Source organism: Polistes dominula, unplaced genomic scaffold, assembly GCF_049000335.1.
Source record: "Polistes dominula isolate Pdom_NZ unplaced genomic scaffold, Pdom_raw_medaka contig_12, whole genome shotgun sequence".
NCBI classification, from domain to species: domain Eukaryota; kingdom Metazoa; phylum Arthropoda; class Insecta; order Hymenoptera; family Vespidae; genus Polistes; species Polistes dominula.
This window is the reverse complement of record NW_028301116.1, coordinates 3,189,742-3,208,167: the sequence shown is the minus strand read 5'-3', so window position 1 is coordinate 3,208,167 and position 18,426 is coordinate 3,189,742. Positions and strand designations below refer to the sequence as shown.

Genomic DNA, 18,426 nt, shown 5'->3' with positions numbered 1-18,426 from the left:
AAAAATTACACTTGCGGTAGAAAAGTAAGTGTGATATTAAGTATAGGAAATTTTCAAGGCTCTCTAGTAACGACGCCTCATTTCAATGACGTAGTCTCTGCTTATTGTTAGTTGGATATAAGTTCTGGAGGGGGTGGCGTCGAGTGGCGGTCGGCTTTTTTCAATGTAGAGGAAGAGGGAAAGGTGTTGCCAGCGCACGATTCCGGATCGATTGGTGGAAGATTATGAAACTATAAAGTCGTTTCAGTTAAATTAAAAGTTTTTTCACATTTGTTTTTTTTTTCGATAGAAAAATCTTGATTTCAAATATTATTATATATATTATATTTAAAATGATTATTCTTAGTAATATTACGCAGAATATGAAATATACTATTTACATGTCCTTTTTAGAAAAGTATTCGCTCGACAAGTATGGCGCTGCTGTATCGAGCGACAAGGCTTTACGAACACTTGGACATCCCGTAGCGCTCAGAGATTGTGCTACTACGCCGATCGATCGCTACTACGCATGCTGTTTTGTCTATATATGTGTCATTAAGGAATACTCGATAACAGAGAGAGTAAGAGAGGGAGAGAAAGAAAAATTATACATTGAGAATGAAAAACAATTGCGCATTTTCTTATCGCATACAAATTTCTTTCTATTTTATTTAATAATGAATATTTCAAAAATATCAATGAACGTTTTAATTAATTATTCAACTTTTAAAGTAGGGGTGGACTTATTCATTCACATTTAAAAGCCACCAATAGTACAGTGCTGCCTGCCATTGGGAAAATTTAAATTTAAAAATTTCAATTTTACATGGAAATGAATATTTGTGAATGATTTGTTTTTATTCTTTTTTTTTTCGATTTAAGAAGTTGTACTCTTGTTTTTTAATTTTCTTTTAATAAGGATAAACCAGTCGTAAATAACAATTTTTATTGATTTATGCGTATAAATTCATATATTTACAATATATGTTATTTGAAAAAATTGATATATTTCTTATAACTGTGTAATTTGTTGCATTCCACGATGCTTTATTACGTCGATATTTGGTGTTTTCCTTGCTTTTATAATATATGTATACCTGAGTAAAATATTCTATTTCGTAATAGAATTTGATAAAGACATCTAATGTCCTAAAAACTCATTTTGTTTACATTAGCACCAATCCTTCTGTTTAAATATCCAAAATTTTCTCTTTTTTACATTTTTATAACAATAAACGATGTTCACTTTTAATACAAATATATGAATGTTGTTGTGAAAGTATTTGGAATGCAACTATCTTTATTACATTAATGTAGTATGTAAAATGATATCTTTGTTAATATGAATTTATTTACTTGTCTTATGTTACACTCATGAAAAATCTTGAACCATTTGCCTTCTACATTTTGTACTCTTAATGTAAAATGGTACAAATCTAAAAAAACATCTTTTATGCAGTTATCTTTAACGAATTTACAATTACCCTGCTGTACATCTGCCTGATTTTTATCTATCATATTAAACTATAATTTACATCCAATTCATTTATACCAATATATTTATAAATATATCTGTATTTTTATATATATTAAAAAATGCTATTCATAAATGATTATTATTGTATACATAGAAAAGGAATAAATAAATAGTTTTTCTTGTATTTTATATGCTAAGGCAAATATATAGGAAAATATTGTAAATTGATATTTTTGTTATATTTAAAAGATTAAGATTTTAAAATTACAATTAGGAGACATAATGTAGAAAGCACTCCTATGTTAATATTTTTAACCATATTCCTTTTGTCATCAATTATTTTCATTTATTACTGTAAATGCACCTTTCAAAAGTATGCATTTATTAAATTAATATTGGTTTATGCGTCAGAGTTATGAATTGATGATATATAAGAGATAATATGTGAGTACATAGTATGATTTGCAAAGTTATCAGTTATTTATATAAGTTCAAATATGAACAAATTGAGCAATACTATAAACTTTATCGATTAAGATTTTGCAATAAAAGAAAAAAAATTACTTGCGCTTACTGTAAGATGAAACCATATGTTAAGAAAATTGATTTATTTAAAATTATTTTAATTTTCTTTGAGATGTGATGTTTTTAAGTTGTTGTTTATATATTTCCGCTTCTTCTTCTTTCTTTTGTAATTGCTTGCGATATTCAGCGGCTTGCCTTCGGGCTTCTGCTAACTGTCTATTGAGCACTGCTATATCCATTTCTGGCTCGTTATTATCCACAGTATCTTCTTCTATAACTTCTTCAATATCATCATTCAATTGTAAAATTATTGGTTCTGTTATCTTGGAAGGTGAAGTGACTATTTTGTTCTATAAATCAAATAAGTTTAAATATGTATTTGAATTCATAAGCACACCATACACATAAGATATTAATTTATATACCTCTGAAGTTGTATAGTGTGATTGCGTTATCGTTGGAACCGTCATAGCTGTTGAAAGAGAGGAGATGAATAATTTTCCACCTTTGTTATCTACAGAAGATCTTTTTAATATATTCGGACCACGGGATGTAAGGCTAGGTGTGCTTTGATTTAAAATTTGATCTGCTCTTATAGCTATAACTTTTCTTGCATTTCCTTTTCTTGGAGATACTTGAAGTCGTTTCATACTTAACGGAGTACCTCTGGTTAAATTTAAGGCAAGCTTACCAGCTTCTAAGAATAAGAAACAATTTCGATTGATTTTTATATTATAAGGATTAATATTTTATCCCTTTTGATGAAATATTTCTATTTAATTAAAAACATACCTGTAAGAACAACAGTTCTTCCACTTTCCATTGCATTCTCTACTATGGATGCATCATCATCCATTGGAATCATTGTAATTCCATGTGCTTCTAATAACCTGAATTGATTTTTGACACCACTCAATGTTGTTAAATCTTTACGTTTTTTATTAATATTGATATTATTCGTATTAATATCATCCGCATTCTTCATTTCTTTTTCAGTTTCCATTTCAGTAGATGGTGATACATGAATTTGTTGAAGAATCATTCTTGTTTTTTTATTACCTCGAATTGAATGATCTTCATTAAAAAAAGGTAATAAGAATAGTTCTTAATTTATTACTTACCTTGAGCACTTTTACGTTTTGGCTGTGATTGCTGCTGCAAAAGCTCTAGTTTTTGTTGTTCTTCATTAGCTGCTTCTTCTTCTGCTTCTAATTGGATTAAATTGTGAGTTGCTAATTCTAATTCCGCCGAACTAGCTTGATGTTGTTCTTGGGTTTGTATTCCAATGATTTCTCGTTCTTGCTGAAGTATTTCTATCAAGTAAGATTTGCCAAGCTCCAAAGCTAAGCTCATTGGAGTTTTATCGAATTTACTATTTGCATTTTTATCCGCACCATATTCCAACAAAATATTCATACATTCTATATGTTCTTTTTGAACTGCCCAGTGTAAAGGAGTCATTTTAAGCTAAAGACATTATTAATTACATTCAATTATTTTTATTTGAAAGAATTGTATTTATTTTGTTTATTTGTGATTTTTCTTTTTTACCATGTCTCTACTATCAACATCAGCTCCATATTTTAACAGTAAGTGTGCCATTTGATGATGACCTTCATAAGCGGCCAAATGAAGTGGCGTTCTGTCCACCTTGGTTCTTGCATCTCGGGATATTCCTGCCCTGAGTAAAACTTCAGCGGTTTCTATGTGATTATATTTTGATGCGAAATGTAAAGCACTTGTTCCAAGCTAAAAAAACAAAATTCATAATAATAATGTATTCTTTTTCTTTTTATATACAATAAATGAAAAATACTATATTATAAAAAGATATACATACACAGTCCGTTGTAAAAGGTGCTCCCTTACACATAAGTTCACGGACGCTATCCGTGTCTCCATGTTTTGCACTATGTAACAATTGTTTTCCTAATTCAACTATCGACGAGGCCTCTTGAGATCGAGAACGTTGAGAGACATCACATGATAAAATCTCAACCTAACAGAATATTAGTCACAGACTTTCATAACCACTGATTTTCTTGCATAAATTTGACATCAAACTTATATACTTTAGATTCTCTTATTGTATTCGATAAGATCATTATTTGGATGACAACTAGTTTATATTTATAAATTGTTTAAGTTCTCCAATTATAAGTGCAACTAACATGAAAAGTAATCTTACCGGTATGAGAGTGTCTTCGTCCAGTCCTTCAATATCATTGACACAGATATTTTCCGCTTGCATGTTTGTATACCGAATTCAATCCCCTTCTCTCTGATGCACACTAAAATCAAATTTTCCATAATATTTAAAGAATGCCACCAATTTTTCCAAATTAATAGTGTCTGCTTTGAATGTTCCATTTTCCAAGTATCAGTCATTGTACTTCGACCTTGAAGCACCGAAATTAAAAGTAGGTCGTAAAAATAAAAACAAAACTTAATTCGAAAGAAACCCGCTATCCCGATCACTTTATTCCTTTTCTAAATCACAAAAGCATCGCACGCTTATTTTTCGAAATTTCCTTCGATACAGGATGTTTTTAATTTGCCATCTCAGTTCGCGAGGAGAGAGAGAACTTCCTGTTCCTGTTCATTAAACGGAAGTCCCATGTCATAGGCCCTGCATTTCATGACCAAAAACTATCCAAATCGATTCGCGATAGCACGGAACAAAATTATACTTACGACCAGCACATTATTCACTCGTTTTGCTGGTTTTTCGTACAAGTTTCTCTCGTCCACGTAACCTTTATCAGAATTCTTCCTCTTCACAGCCTTCTCGATTTATGGACTGGCTAAAGTTTTATAAAAATGGCGTCGCATTGGCGCCATTCCTGATATAATTTATCCAATATTCCAGTGACCCTCGAGTACGAACTAAAGGATATGCTTTAAAATCAATGGATTACAATAATACATGAATATTTTGTTTTATAAAACTTATCTATTACAACAAAGTAAAAATTCTAAACAGAAAATATGTTCAATAACAATAATAATGCTTCGTAGCGCCGCATAGTGGTGCACGTGGAAATTATTTATTCTTAATAAAGGCTAGGTTTATGATGTATGTTTAGGTTAGTTCATCAATTAATACTTTTGGAACTTTTATTTAATATTTCGTTTTGGTTATTTGTATTATTGTATTATTATGTCAATGAGAAATTAGTATATATAGAAATATAATTAAGAAATATAATAATTCTTTATTATAAGTATTTTATATTCTTAATAAATGATAACTATATTTTATTCTTGAAATATGTATTTAAAAAAACCATGCATTATAATCATAAATAAATATGATTTGGAGGATATTATTTTTGTTATTTAAAAAAAAGAAATTCTTTTTATCTGTAAAATCAATAGAATAAGTAAATTAATTCGTTTTAGCGCCAATACCACCATGTGACTATCGTGGCTCACTGACAACGTATCTAAGAATGTATAATAAATATGATGAGAAATATTGTTTGCGATTGGTCGACATTTTAAACTCACGCATATGATTGGTTGGTATGTATTACGGCTTCATTATACAAATTCATGTTCATTATAATATCTGATTATTTTTAAACATTCATGGTGACTCATTATTTATATTTATATCTGTAAGAATTGAAGAATAATTCAAATTAGCAGGTAAAATTTTTTTGCATAAAAAATTACCGACTTACGATCAAGATGGTCGATGGTTAAAGCGTGGCAAATTTGAAACGATTGTAACCTACAAATGAAAATAGTCGAGGATTCTTCCTACAAATTGTTGAGTCGATTTAATAGTTTTAATGTTTTTTCCTTTTTTATTTTTGTACGATAATGCAATTGAGGATGAAAATTGTTGTTCATTAATTGTTTGGTAATATAACAATATATTAATTGTATACGATCGAATATTCCTATTACATTTATATTTTACTTCGGTTAACTTGTTGTATGTATATATGTTTGAAAATACTAGAAATTTTTATATTTTTTCTCATTTGCTATCTTTCTTCATCCTACAGGACATATCATATATATATACTCATACATCATTGTTTTTCATCCTTCTCACTTTCTCCGTCTAGCTACTATTGTCTCTAAATCTCTCTCGTTTCTTTCTTTCTTATGTTTGTTCTTTTTCCTTCTCTCTTTCTCCATTTGTTCTCTGTCTCTTTTATATCCCTTATTCCTTCTCTTTCTTTTTCTCTTTTACACATATATATATATATATATATATAATACTATATTCGTATCCATTCTCTTTCTTTGTAGTTGACCCAGAATCGTGGAGATAACGGAGTATCAAGGTGCAACACAATGAATCTCCATGCCTACGTATACATACGCGAATAACTCTGGTATGTGTGTACATAATATGTGAGAAACAGATGGGCATGTAGAGAGAAAGAGTAAGAGAAAGAGAGAGAGAGAGAGAGAGAGAGAGACAGAGAGAGAAAGAGAGAACCGGTTGGTATACGTATGGATTACTGTTGGTGGCTCGTTATCGCAATTGATAATATCGTGGACTCTGGCTCACGGTTGAATTAAACAAATTTCACGGAAATATCGGCTAGAAGGATTTTATTGGCGAACGGTTTAACCAACATAAACGATTCATTAATATTACAAAAAGAAACAAAAAATAATTAAAGAAAAGAAAAAGAAATAAAGTAACTATTGAAAAAAATTTAATTTACAGTAGAATATTTGGTATTGTATTGTACCTATTACTAAGACATTTTTAATATAAAAAAAAAAAAAAATAATTAATTATCTTGGAAAATATTTATCAGAGAACAAATTTATAACCATAGAGATTTTTAGATCGATTTATTGGCACAAGGAAAGATAGGTTGTTGTAACTTCATAAATAGCTCGATACTTGTCCATTATTCTAATGTTTCGGGGACGTGTAAAATAACTGACCTTTGAACTCTGTATAAAATAAAGGTAGGACAGGAAAGGATTATGCATACAGAGTTTACTATCGAGTGCGTGCACCGCCACATCGGGTTAACCATTCCTTATATCGTAATCTAAGGAGGTGCCTGGCCGCGCACGGTCACGGGAGTGAGCTTGCATGCTTTCAAACGGAGTAGGTTAGAAGGTTCGTGAATTTCTCATGAAGGAAAATGCATCGTCCGTCGTTGACGATGATCAAGGTGTGTATATATGTGTATATGTGTCTTTTTCTTTTCCAACGAGAAAGTAACGAGTGCTTTCATCCCTCTTAAACGTTATAGTTCGAGATTTATGTCGTCCGTCAGAAGTCTTCATTTTGGATTATCGTTTATCTTATATTCTATGACCTACGAAATAATAAAGAAAAAAAAAAAAGAAAACAAATTAATCATATTCTAAATGAAATATCATCAAGAATAATAATAAAGGTTTGACGTTTGAATTTTTGAAAGTAAAACATTCGATACGTCAAGCGAGGATTAACCTTATAACTTTTACATTGGAATTAAGGGTCGTTATGCAGCGTGCTAACGTACCTTCAAACTACGCTACGATATATAGCTTTTATACGTATACGCGTAGGTATACATTTATAGACTTACACGTATATACATATAAACGAAGTTTCGTGCCGCAGTCGCCACACGGACTATTACGGGTTCTATGCGGTCGAGACCGTTGCAAGATTCAGGAAGTGTTGCACGGGAAATGAGATTCTTGCGTGAACAATACTCGAGACTCGAAGACCATTCCCTATTTGCATCGTGCGAAAAATAAAAAAATATGAGAATCTTAGGAACCGTCTCTCTTTCTCTCTCTCTCTCTCTCTCTCTCTCTCTTTCTCGAAAATATGTATCTCTTTAGTAGGTTTCGATATATTTTAGTAGGACTTATTTAGTATTTTGTATTTGGTATTAACAAAATTAAAATAATTTCACTTATAAATAATTAAGAAAATTGATTTCTAATTGTGGATACATATTATACTTATTTATTAGAAATAGTTATTTCAATAATGATTTATTATCATTGTTACAATCAATTATTTTAGGAACCTAGCACTAATGCAATCGTTTTATTGAAATTTTAGTAAACTTATTGTTAGCTCGGAAAATAAAATAACGTTATTTGTTATTCGGAAGGTTTGTCTTCTATAAATTTAGTTTGGTCAACGTACGATGAAACTTCCTTACCTTTCCAAATGTAAACAAAAGGGCGAGTATACGTTTAAGTTAAGTAAATTTTGTTCTCTGAATAGTCGCACAGTTCTATTCAGGTGAACTCAGAAGTGAAACCATACGAAAAGAAATTATTTCTTCGTTTTAGGTTGACGTTTCTTTTTTTCTCTTCAGGTCGATATGGACCCAACTTCCGGCGTACCATAACACCGCGCCACCAAGCTTGGATCCTGATGGCGCATCCTCGCACGTGTTGTTCATGTTCCTTTTGTTTTTTCATCGCTTCCTTTTCCGCGAGGTAAGTGTCTATAAATTTTTGTTTTTTATCATACTGTAATGGAAAATTAAGAGAACGAATTTTAGCGTATTTTCGTATCACTGCATAATAAATAATTAGGACGTTAACCTATCGTTAAAAACTAATCAGAATATCGAATTTTTTGTTTTTTTCCTTATGCAATCTGTCATAATTATTAATAAATGTCTAAGTGACTGTACGAGTATATACGTTACTAATAACAAAATAAATTCTAAATTATTTACAATATCATATTTATGAATATTTATCATGAATTATTTCAATTATGTTGTTGTTTTAATAGTAACGTTCTAATAATACATGAATCGTTGATTTTCTAAACGAATAGAATATGTTCTCTTGAATGCAATTATGTTGCAATTGTCTAAGGACGCTTGTACTTTCGTGTATAAGTTGTTTGAATTTAGAACAAAGTCCCCTGTAGTCATTTTCACAGTTAAGTCTTCTTGGATTCTAACTTGACAAAATTCAACGTAATCCTATAATTAATTAGACATTTTGATGTACTATATATATATATATGTATAAAGATAGATGATACACGTGTTTTATGTTTCTTACATTTGAAATTCACACGCGTAAGAAAGACGATAAAAAGTCGTAAGAGTTAATCGTAAAGGTTCGTGAAAGCGAGTACCGAGCGTGTTTCTTACATCTAAACGTAAAATTATGGATATCGCTCGATTCGAAATAGTCACGAACGAGTTTTCAAGCCGAGCTTATCGATTTTTGTAGATATGCCGAGTAACAGAACATTTAGTTTGATTTTTTTACGATGATCGATGATTACTCTAACGTTTATGTAGCAAATGTATCGATCAACTCTAACAAAATAAAATTTGTCAAGATTTATAATAGAATATTTCTAGAAATTTGACTCTAAAGTAAATGCAAATATTCTTCTATTGGTATCAATAGAACCTTTTATTCAGTCGTATGTTTATCGCGTTAAACTATTTTCACATTTTTCTTTGTGTTTGAAGTCTTCGTCGGGAATAAGGTTTCCTTTTTCTGTTCTATGTTTAGAAACGAAAACATTACCTCTTGTGAGAGTTCAGCTATGTCTTTTTGTCGAGTTTCTATCTCTATGTTCACTTCACGGATTTCTTCCTCATACATTTTCTTCTCCCGATCGTAACGTTTCTGCCATTCTTCGATCTTTTCTTCGATACACTATAATTTGGTAAAAGTATACTTTATTTATTACTTGGTATTTACTATATATATATACACCGGATATTCTATTTAACTTTATCACTGTAAACATTTCCTCTTCCTTTTTTTTTATTTAATGGACCAAAATATTCAGGATTAAATTAAGTTATTTCAAGATGCACATATCACGATGGAATTGATTTTTTTTTAAGATTAATAATTCAAATAAATATACATGCATTATTATTTTTATAAATTCACATGCACTTAATACGATAACGTAGCTTTAAAACAATGTAATTTACTTCGAAGTATTTTTTTTTTGTCATGAAAGTAAAAATTACGGAAATATTTCAGATGACAAAGTTAGGTTTATCTTGTATATTATGTATTTTATATAAAATGTAAGAAATGTGAAAAAATATTTATAAAAATGTTAATACTCACCTTGATATCATGCATAAGAAACGTAATCAATTGTTTCGATATAAGTTGTTGAATTTTTTCACGTTTATGAAGATCATCGTAGAATTTTGTCAATCTTTTCCATTCTTCCTCACACTTGATCAAATTTTGTTGGCACTTAGCTTTATTCCACTTACACAAATACTTGTATTCAACGTCAGAAACTATTTTCTGTTTTTCATTTTCATTCTAACAAGCATTGAAAAGTAGAGTGGAGTTTCAAGGGGAGGATATCGTAGGGAAAGAACTTTTTTCTTTGTTCCGACATAATACCTTTAAGTCGAGCAGTATATTCCTTAGACGGGTTCTCTCCACTTCATTGCTCATTTTTTCGTTGGCGAGAGTTTGTCGAAGTTCCATAGCTGTTTTTTTCATTGACGTACATTTTTCGAATAAAGTCTCTTCTTCTTTTCTACGCTTCACGATTCTTTCAATTTCTTTAGTCAATACATCGAAACTACAACTCTCGCGTATTTCTTCCTTCAATTTTTCAATAATACTTCTCACGTATAAACTAAAAGTTAAAAAAAAACAAAAAACAAATATCGAACGAATTAAATTTGATAATATAAATTATGCACACAAATAAGATTAAAATTTAAAACGAAGCTTATCGTTTGAACCTATCGTTTTGTAGTTTAGTATACGTAGCTTGTTCTTGGATATCTTTTATCATTTTTTTCATGTCCTCGTTAAATATTTCCTTATCCGTTGTTTCCAAGTTTCTACAAAAGAAAATAACGAAGAAAAAAATATGAAGTTACGTTCTAAGGAAATATTATTATATTATTTATTTTGATTTTATTTACATACTGGAGTTCGTAAAGAACATAAGGAACTGTCGTGTTTTCCGATTGCTTAAAAACCTTTTTGAGTGTTTCTCGATAAATAACGAGCGCATTCGTGCAGTCTTCGAATATCGTTGAAAGAGCAGCCATTTCCGAAGGGGAAGGTTTGGATAAATTATATACTTGCTTCTCAGCCATCGAGTACCTTACAATTAATTAATCTCTCTCTTTCTCTCTTTCTCTTTTTCTTTTTTCTTTCTATTAATTTAAAGGAATGCAACAAGTAGATCGGATCATTAACGGGGAATATTCTTTTATCTTATTTCAGGAAACTTATAAAATTTATAAATGCAATATTTGTAAGTATATAAATGTAGCTTGTATATAAATATATACATATATAATAGGTTCAAACAAAAATTTTATTTGGTTGGTCTAACAGCAAAGCAGTTGAGAAGCATAACTGACACCACTCACACATACGTCCTATCTATTTAAATTCAACAGACAGACCAATTTATCATACGTTCGTGTAGTTCGTGAGAAAACCGTCTAGTTTCGATTTTTCCTACTATACCGTTTATCTATTATTTTTATCCAACATATCTCTACGTAGAATTCCATCGCAGTATTTCAAATGTTTCTCTATGTTTCGCGAGTCACAAGTAACGAGACCTTTTCATTTTAATGCGCGACGTTTAATCCATGATTCCTGCAATTTTACGTATACACCTTTATAGGTGCGTATAAGTGTAAAATATATGTATAGGCGTTTGATTAATTTATATACATACAATATTGAATTACGTCGATCGTATGACTAATAGAAACGATTCGAATACGAATGGTTCTACTTACATTGACGAATTTCAAGATATCCGAAATAAGATAAACATTTGTATGACGTATATTGATCGATCTCGATATAACTAATGTTTTATAATAGTGCACCATAAACTTCACCTGCTAGAGTGGTTGCTGAGAAACGTTTTTAATGGTGAAAACGGTTTGATCTATCGCTTGTCGTTGCTCTAGCAACCATAACAGTCAGAACGCAACTTATACACCTATGTATTTACAGTATTTATCATCCTTGATCATGTTTGCCACTGTGAAAAGCTTTTTTAAATAATTATACTTTAATATTTTCATTTTCATTTTACGTTAGTACATGTCTATCGTATAAAAGGATATTAAAGGAAAAATAACAATTTAAAAAATGATGATTAAATAGGATGAGACTATTATTAAAAGTAGGAATACAATTCTTTGAATAATATGAAAAAGTCGTTGGATTTCTTATCTACTATTTTAAATTGTTAAAAGTTACTTTAGTAAGAATCATTTTGTGTGATAAATCGATCGTTTTAATTGAATAAAATTTATACCTTTTGAGTAGAAGTGAGAGAATGTTTTCAAAACTTTTCTTACGAGGGAAAATTTTACTAATTGTCAAATTTGAATTAAACAGTCTAAGACTATTTTATAGAATTAGTTAAAAATAAGAAAATTAAACAAGTTAATATAAGATTTGAAATAACAAACATTCATTCTAATTATATAAAATAAAACAAATGAAAATATTCAAATAAATAAGCATATATTTTTGTATTATTACGTAAAATAAGGTTTCCTGGATTATATTAAAATAAAATAAAATGATAAATTATTCCTAATTTGAACAAGTAATTAATTTAATTACTTTTGAACTCTTGTCAATATGGTGGCAATTTATATATTCCATTTTAAGAAATGGGTCCTTACCCCTAGTGACGAAGAATTGAACTAATGTTTGTTTAAACGGACAGAATTTTCCGGTAGATCTTATAATTAGGAAAGTATTGATTCGGAGGATTTACGAAAATGAAAAATGTTATTCTCGAAAAGGAGAATCTATTTCATATTATATAACGGTCTCGTTACCTGAAAAACTTTAATTATTAATCCTTCTTAAAGAGTTTTTTAAATGTCAGGAGTATATTAAGAAAGAAAGTTCGAGGAAATCAGTCGAAGTCGACAGCTGTTGAGCTGGCGGCTGTCATATATATATATATATATATATATATATATATATATCGTATTCTTTCACGTTAGATCTTGGAAAGAAAATTTCATTGGAAAAAAAGTCTTGTGGACAGAAGGACTTTCGCTTCCGCTTAGGTTTGTTGTCGATAGAAAAGAAGAGGCCACGGAGCACGTACAGCTTTGATTGGAAAAGTTCCACACTCAGGAGACTTTAATTGAATCTGCATTGTCTAGGAGGTCCCCTCTTGAACTGTCACAAAATTAGCCTCGTTTTTTCCCTCAAGGACGTTGAATTCTTCGAAAAATAAATAGAAAAAGAACTTTCGACTTCACTCTTCGCTATGATTTTACCGATCTACCAATAAGATCGAACTTTCTTTGACGGATTTTTACCTAATTTTAAGGAAGAATAAAGCTAGAAATCTGTAAACATTCATTGTTCTTTAATTAATATTAAATGACGTCTAATGAGGAAAACAGTATCGTATAAATCATAGGAATGTTATTATTCATGATTAAAACATTATTACAATTATTCAAATATTTGTCTTTTTTCGTTTGTTTGTCCGTATTTACTATTCTAAATCTATTGTAAATTTCGTAGATCCAAATTCGTCTATCGTCTTAAACTCCGTGAGATAAGATACCAATAGGGAAACAACGTAAATCAAACAGAATTCTTTGAATCAAATCTTGATTTTCCAAAGTTTGAAAATTTACAAATAGAATTGTCATTTACGAAACAAACAATGAAATAAAATCAATCAATCCGTTGACAATCTAAAACAAAATGAAATAGATATTTTTGGTTTTGCAAGTATATTAACAATTGTCAAAATTTGGTTCGAAATTGAAAAAAATAGGCGGGAGAGTGGGCGAGTCGGCGAGGGTGGCGCACTCTGTCGAATGGCGCGGTAATTTCGAAATGGGCCAGAGAGGGGCGCGGCGGAGGGTGTGCGCGAGGGAGGAGGAAACGAGGGTGTTCGGCGTGTTTTGGCCGGGACGCTTGCGTATTCGCGAGGGCGGTGTCGGTGGTGGAAGGTAGCAGCAGCAGCAGCAGCAGTAGCAGCAGCACCACCACCAGCACTACTACCACCACCACCATCACCACCACTAGAGAAGCAGCAGCAGGAGGACGTTTTTGAGGCTTCGTGCCTCACTTCCTTGCTCGCTCGCTTGCACGCTACTATTTCTCGTCTCGTTCTTGGCGAGACGACGACGTGACTCGTTTCCTCCATTTTTTATCGTTGTCATTGTTGTCGTTGTCTTACGTCGTCGTCGTCGTTGTCATCGTCTCTTCGTTTACGTCGAACCTGTTTTTACATCGTCCTCATTTACAAAAAAAGAAAAAGCGAATTTGTTACACACTCACCACGTACACGTATATTTATATGGATATGTATATATTATATATATATATTGTTTGAAGGAGATCAAAAAAGAGAAAAGGAAAGAAAAACCAGCAGGGGTAGTAGTGCTGGACAGTTCTCGTTGTCGATGTCGTCGCGTATCGTCGCGCTTCGTGCACGTTCGTCGCTCGCGCCACACTCGAGAACGCGTCGTCGTCGTCGTCGTCGCGAGAAGGCCGCCTCTTCGTACGCGGTGTTCGGTACGACACTCGACAGTCGTCTCGACGCCACGAACGAGCGCGCTTCTTATTATTCCTACTTGTCGCTTCCTTCTACAATTCTTCTAGCTTCTGTTACTACCACCACTGCCATCACCGCCGTCGGAACAACAACAACCTTCCTAACAGCAGCAATCGTCGACAAGGATTCATTACATTTTCTACGATCGAACGTAGACGACGACGACAACAACAACAGGAAAGGAAACTGAGGTTCCCAGTAGTATTTAACGGAAATAACAAACATTACCCCTCTCTCTCCCACCACCAATCAACAACCGTGTCACATTTCGATTTATTCTATTATTTATTATTCTCTTATTATTATTCATTTTGATCGCGTGACACACACGCGCGCGTGTCGATGTACTCCCACTACTATCATAATTACCACCACCACCACTACTACCACTACTACTACCTACTACCACCATCACCATCAGCTGCCACCGTTGGAAGCTCGTTGCCGCGGCAGGAGGCAGCACAGCTCCACGCAATACACCCTTCTACATGGTGGAATTTAAGGTTATAATCTCGACGTGTATTATTTTGACGCGTTGATACGTCCACCTCGTCGTTTGGCATCTTCTACTTCTTCTTCTTCTTCTTCTTCTAACTACTGTTATCATCCACTACGTCGATAACTTCGTCATTGTCATTGTCATCGTCTTCGTCGTCCTCGTCCTCATCGTCGTTGTCATCGTGGACATCACATAGCACATCTGCGAGTGAGTAATTTATTCATTTTTTAATTATTATTTCCTTTTTACTGTCTTACTTCAACCACCTTTTTTGTCTCCCTCTCTCTCTTCGTGAAAATTGTTCTTTTTATTGGATCGAAGGGTTTATCTTAAAGTTTAAAAATAAAAATGTAAAAGTATAAAAACGTTATGTTCTCGTTGTTTCCCTTGAAAATCTTTCTTGGGATTTATTATCGTCCCGCGCCCAACAGACAGACGGAAAGAGAGATAGAGAGAGAGAGAGAGAGAGAGAGAGAAAGGAAGAGAGGGAGACAGTCATGGTTAACCTAGTTGCGAGTTTTTGGAACGCCCTCGTGTTTACGCCGCGCGACACAACGTATAACTCGTTTAAATGTGTGCGGTGAAAGTTTCGGCCGCGGTACGCCGATTACGAATATACACGTCCAAAGATTAAAAATCTTATGATTATCATTTATTCACACACACATATGTGTGTATGAGAAACAATCCGAGAAAATGTCGCCCCACTTTTCTTTTATTAATAATTTTATATCTCATTTATTTATTTTTCTCGTTTTTTTTTTTAAGAATAAATATTGCAACTTTGGAAATGTCGTTTTCCTATTATTTTCTTTTTTTTCTTTTTCTTGTTCCGCTCCAATAAGATTTCTATTTAGATTACGATGATCAGTTTATACCTAGCTACCTTTCGAACGAAACTCGGCATCGATTTTCGAAGTAAGGAATGACAAGTTATGTATGCACTATGTTGGAAGAAATGTTGACATACACAAGAAATGAAAGATCCTGGTTGAAAAAGGAGGTGGGTGGGTGGGTGGTAGTAGTTGGAAAAAGTTTTCGGTAAAAGTTTCTTCGAGAATTTGCTGACGACAGAACGGAACTATTCAATTTGATAATTCGACGAAACAATTTTATAAATTTTTCTTAAGTATACATATAGAAATAGAAAGAGAGAATAGAAACGTTATTTACTAAAATCATTTCGATTAAAATAATTAAACCTTTGAGTGCTATGGACGCATATATGCGTTTGGTAAAAATGACTAATCCTATCGTTCGAAGCATGTACGTGTTTGTTAATATTTATGTATATAAAGTAATTTAATATTTATATTAATTAATTTAATTATATTCAAAAACAAAAACTTTAATTATTAAATATAATTTATTATTAATAAATTATTCTGTTCCTACAAAACATTTTTGGTAAAAGTATTCAGCACTCAAAGGATTAATTTTATAAAATATATTTACCATAAGAAACACATAATATAAATGAAATATTTTATTTAATTGACTTTAAAGTAGACCAATTTGTATTTTTTTATTTTACAGTAACAAATAGTTCTTTTTTTATTGTGCTATTTTCGGAAAAAAATGGATGACGGTATTTTTTGTTTAAAATTCTTTTGAAGTATTTGATACAATGACGTAACGATGAAAGAGCCTCGTTAACGTAGACCCTTAATGCATTACTCCCTTTAATTAGTCGATTGACCAACCAATAAATGGAGCCTATGGATGATCGCTTTAACACTCACCTGCAGCAAGTCGTAATCCCTTGATTGACTGGTCAATGATCGCAAGCAATCAGGTTTAATGTTGTCTCTCGGAATTATCGTGTTAATTGATACAAGTGTCACGTGTATCTACCATCTCGTTTGTTACATGCGAAAGAAAATTGAATAGTTATGTAATTTATATAAATCTTTTGTTTATTATGAATTAAAGTTATAGATAAATGTGCCCATAATTATGAAAGTTGTCTAAGTCATGTATTTCTCGATTCGAAATATTTCAAGATTTATATTTGAACACTGTATGAGTTCTATAAAATATTGAAATAACAAACATTATCTAACGATTTATTTTTGACAATATCGTGAAAATTACATTGAATTTATTTAGTTTAAAATAATATGGTGCATAATAACTGATAAACTGATTTTTTTTTTCATTTTGACTTAGATCACTTTTATAATTATGGGCACAAATGTTCAACTTCGTTTAGTGTCAAAAAAACATGTTCATATATGTTACACACATGTACATATAGACACACATTTGAAATTCGTATTGCACTAAAAAGCTGCTTGAGCATTCGAAAAGCATTCGTAACAGTTTCGAGCATGTGAAACGTCTCTTTCAAGAGAGCATGGTCCAAGAATCTGCAGTTAGCGTGGAATGGAAGCGTCGTCACGAGGGTGTGATTCTCGAGATTTTCAAGTGGAAAATCGTAACAGGCAATTGTCTAAAACGTGTCTTTATCTTAAAATCCATTCAAAGTAACTTTTATCTACATGATTAGATTTTTAATCGTTTTACAAAATTACGGTAATTTATTTTTTATTGCTTATTTAAGAAATTATGACAAAAGTGTTGCGAATTAATTTAACAAAAAAAAAAAAAAAACAAATAGTATGCTTAGAAAATTGTTATTACACGTAGTATTATTTTTTTGTTTTTATTTTTATTTTTATTTTTAACGAAACATTCCATTTGTTCGTAGCTTAAAGTTTATTTGTATGATTGTTAGTAAAGTAATTGAATTTTTAATTTGATTATCAAACGTGATTTTTTTGTAAATAACAATATTTCATTTTTTATTCTACAGCTATAAAATTTTGGAGAAGTTTAGATAACTCGAAAAAAAAGAACGAAAATTAAAATATTCGATTTAGTGAATTGATATTACTCGTACTATCTGTTTTTTTCGTAGCCTTAGGGAGAAACAAGGGTTGGTATATATATATATATATATATATATATATATATATACAGTTTTTATATCCTTTCTGGAGTTTTGTCCTTCCGGCGGAAAACTGTGGAAACTTAATATTAAATCCTGAATTTAAAAGCACAGTACAGCTTGACCATAATGGAGGTCGTCTTCCAAGTGGCTCTAGGCAAACGGTATTTCTGCTTTCGTTTCACCCTAGAAAATGGGGTTCCCCTTTTACGATACGACTCTCTATGTAGTTTAAGTCAGCTGAACTAAGAAAGAATGAAATTTTTCAAAGAAGATTATGAGGTTTGATAAAGTAGTTTATCGTTCTTTAAATGTATTATAATATTTATATCAACTGTGATATATTATCACAATTACATCAGTCAATTTATTTTAGTAATAAATTTTGTTACATTTCAATCAGTTATACGTTAATATATGATTAAAAATTATAATTATTATATTTAATAAAATATATT

General features: G+C 31.3%; 3 protein-coding genes across 6 annotated transcripts in view; 1 reads left to right on the top strand and 2 right to left on the bottom strand.

Annotated features, from left to right (window-relative positions):
- Positions 1-911: 911 nt before the first annotated feature.
- On the bottom strand, positions 912-5,014 carry Atac3 (Ada2a-containing complex component 3). Of its 2 annotated transcripts, XM_015321521.2 has the most exons (8): positions 4,679-5,014; positions 4,173-4,275; positions 3,825-3,983; positions 3,536-3,733; positions 3,106-3,451; positions 2,777-3,058; positions 2,410-2,681; positions 912-2,334 (listed from the first exon to the last, which is right to left on the bottom strand). In XM_015321521.2, the coding sequence occupies exons 2-8, from the start codon at positions 4,233-4,235 to the stop codon at positions 2,077-2,079; spliced, it is 1,578 nt and encodes a 525-aa protein (XP_015177007.2). In that variant the 5' UTR covers positions 4,236-4,275; positions 4,679-5,014; the 3' UTR covers positions 912-2,076. The 2 variants fall into 2 exon arrangements, with proteins under 2 accessions (XP_015177007.2, XP_015177015.2); XM_015321529.2 differs by lacking the exon at positions 4,679-5,014 and having other exon boundaries at positions 4,173-4,672.
- Positions 5,015-7,915: 2,901 nt separating this feature from the next.
- On the bottom strand, positions 7,916-13,502 carry LOC107067427 (dynein regulatory complex protein 9). 2 transcript variants are annotated; one of them, XM_015322947.2, is made up of 6 exons: positions 10,871-13,502; positions 10,681-10,782; positions 10,331-10,571; positions 10,040-10,246; positions 9,479-9,610; positions 7,916-8,449 (listed from the first exon to the last, which is right to left on the bottom strand). In XM_015322947.2, exons 1-6 carry the CDS (start codon positions 11,041-11,043, stop codon positions 8,213-8,215), a joined length of 1,092 nt encoding a protein of 363 aa, XP_015178433.2. In that variant the 5' UTR covers positions 11,044-13,502; the 3' UTR covers positions 7,916-8,212. The 2 variants fall into 2 exon arrangements, with proteins under 2 accessions (XP_015178433.2, XP_015178441.1); XM_015322955.2 differs by having other exon boundaries at positions 8,266-8,424; positions 10,871-12,128.
- Positions 13,503-13,691: 189 nt separating this feature from the next.
- The window catches only part of nAChRa3 (nicotinic acetylcholine receptor alpha3 subunit), a 106,588-nt gene continuing 101,853 nt past the window's right edge, over positions 13,692-18,426 (top strand). The window contains exon 1 of one of the 2 annotated variants that reach the window (XM_015322925.2): positions 13,692-15,225. The gene's annotated coding sequence lies outside the window, so the exon portion shown is untranslated. The remainder of the gene's footprint in view (positions 15,226-18,426) is intronic. The other variant, XM_015322916.2, reaches the window with a different exon arrangement.

Excerpts from the sequence above, each read along its gene's own strand:
- Atac3 (XM_015321521.2), bottom strand. The coding sequence starts at position 4,235 with ATGCAAGCGGAAAATATCTGTGTCAATGATATTGAAGGACTGGACGAA. Across the intron at positions 3,452-3,535 it reads ATGTTGATAGTAGAGACATG|CTTAAAATGACTCCTTTACA; the intron begins GTAAAAAAGAAA and ends TAATGTCTTTAG. Across the intron at positions 3,059-3,105 it reads AAAACGTAAAAGTGCTCAAG|ATCATTCAATTCGAGGTAAT; the intron begins GTAAGTAATAAA and ends TTTTTAATGAAG.
- LOC107067427 (XM_015322947.2), bottom strand. The coding sequence starts at position 11,043 with ATGGCTGAGAAGCAAGTATATAATTTATCCAAACCTTCCCCTTCGGAA. Across the intron at positions 10,783-10,870 it reads TATGTTCTTTACGAACTCCA|AAACTTGGAAACAACGGATA; the intron begins GTATGTAAATAA and ends TTTCTTTTGTAG. Across the intron at positions 10,572-10,680 it reads ACTAAACTACAAAACGATAG|TTTATACGTGAGAAGTATTA; the intron begins GTTCAAACGATA and ends TTTAACTTTTAG.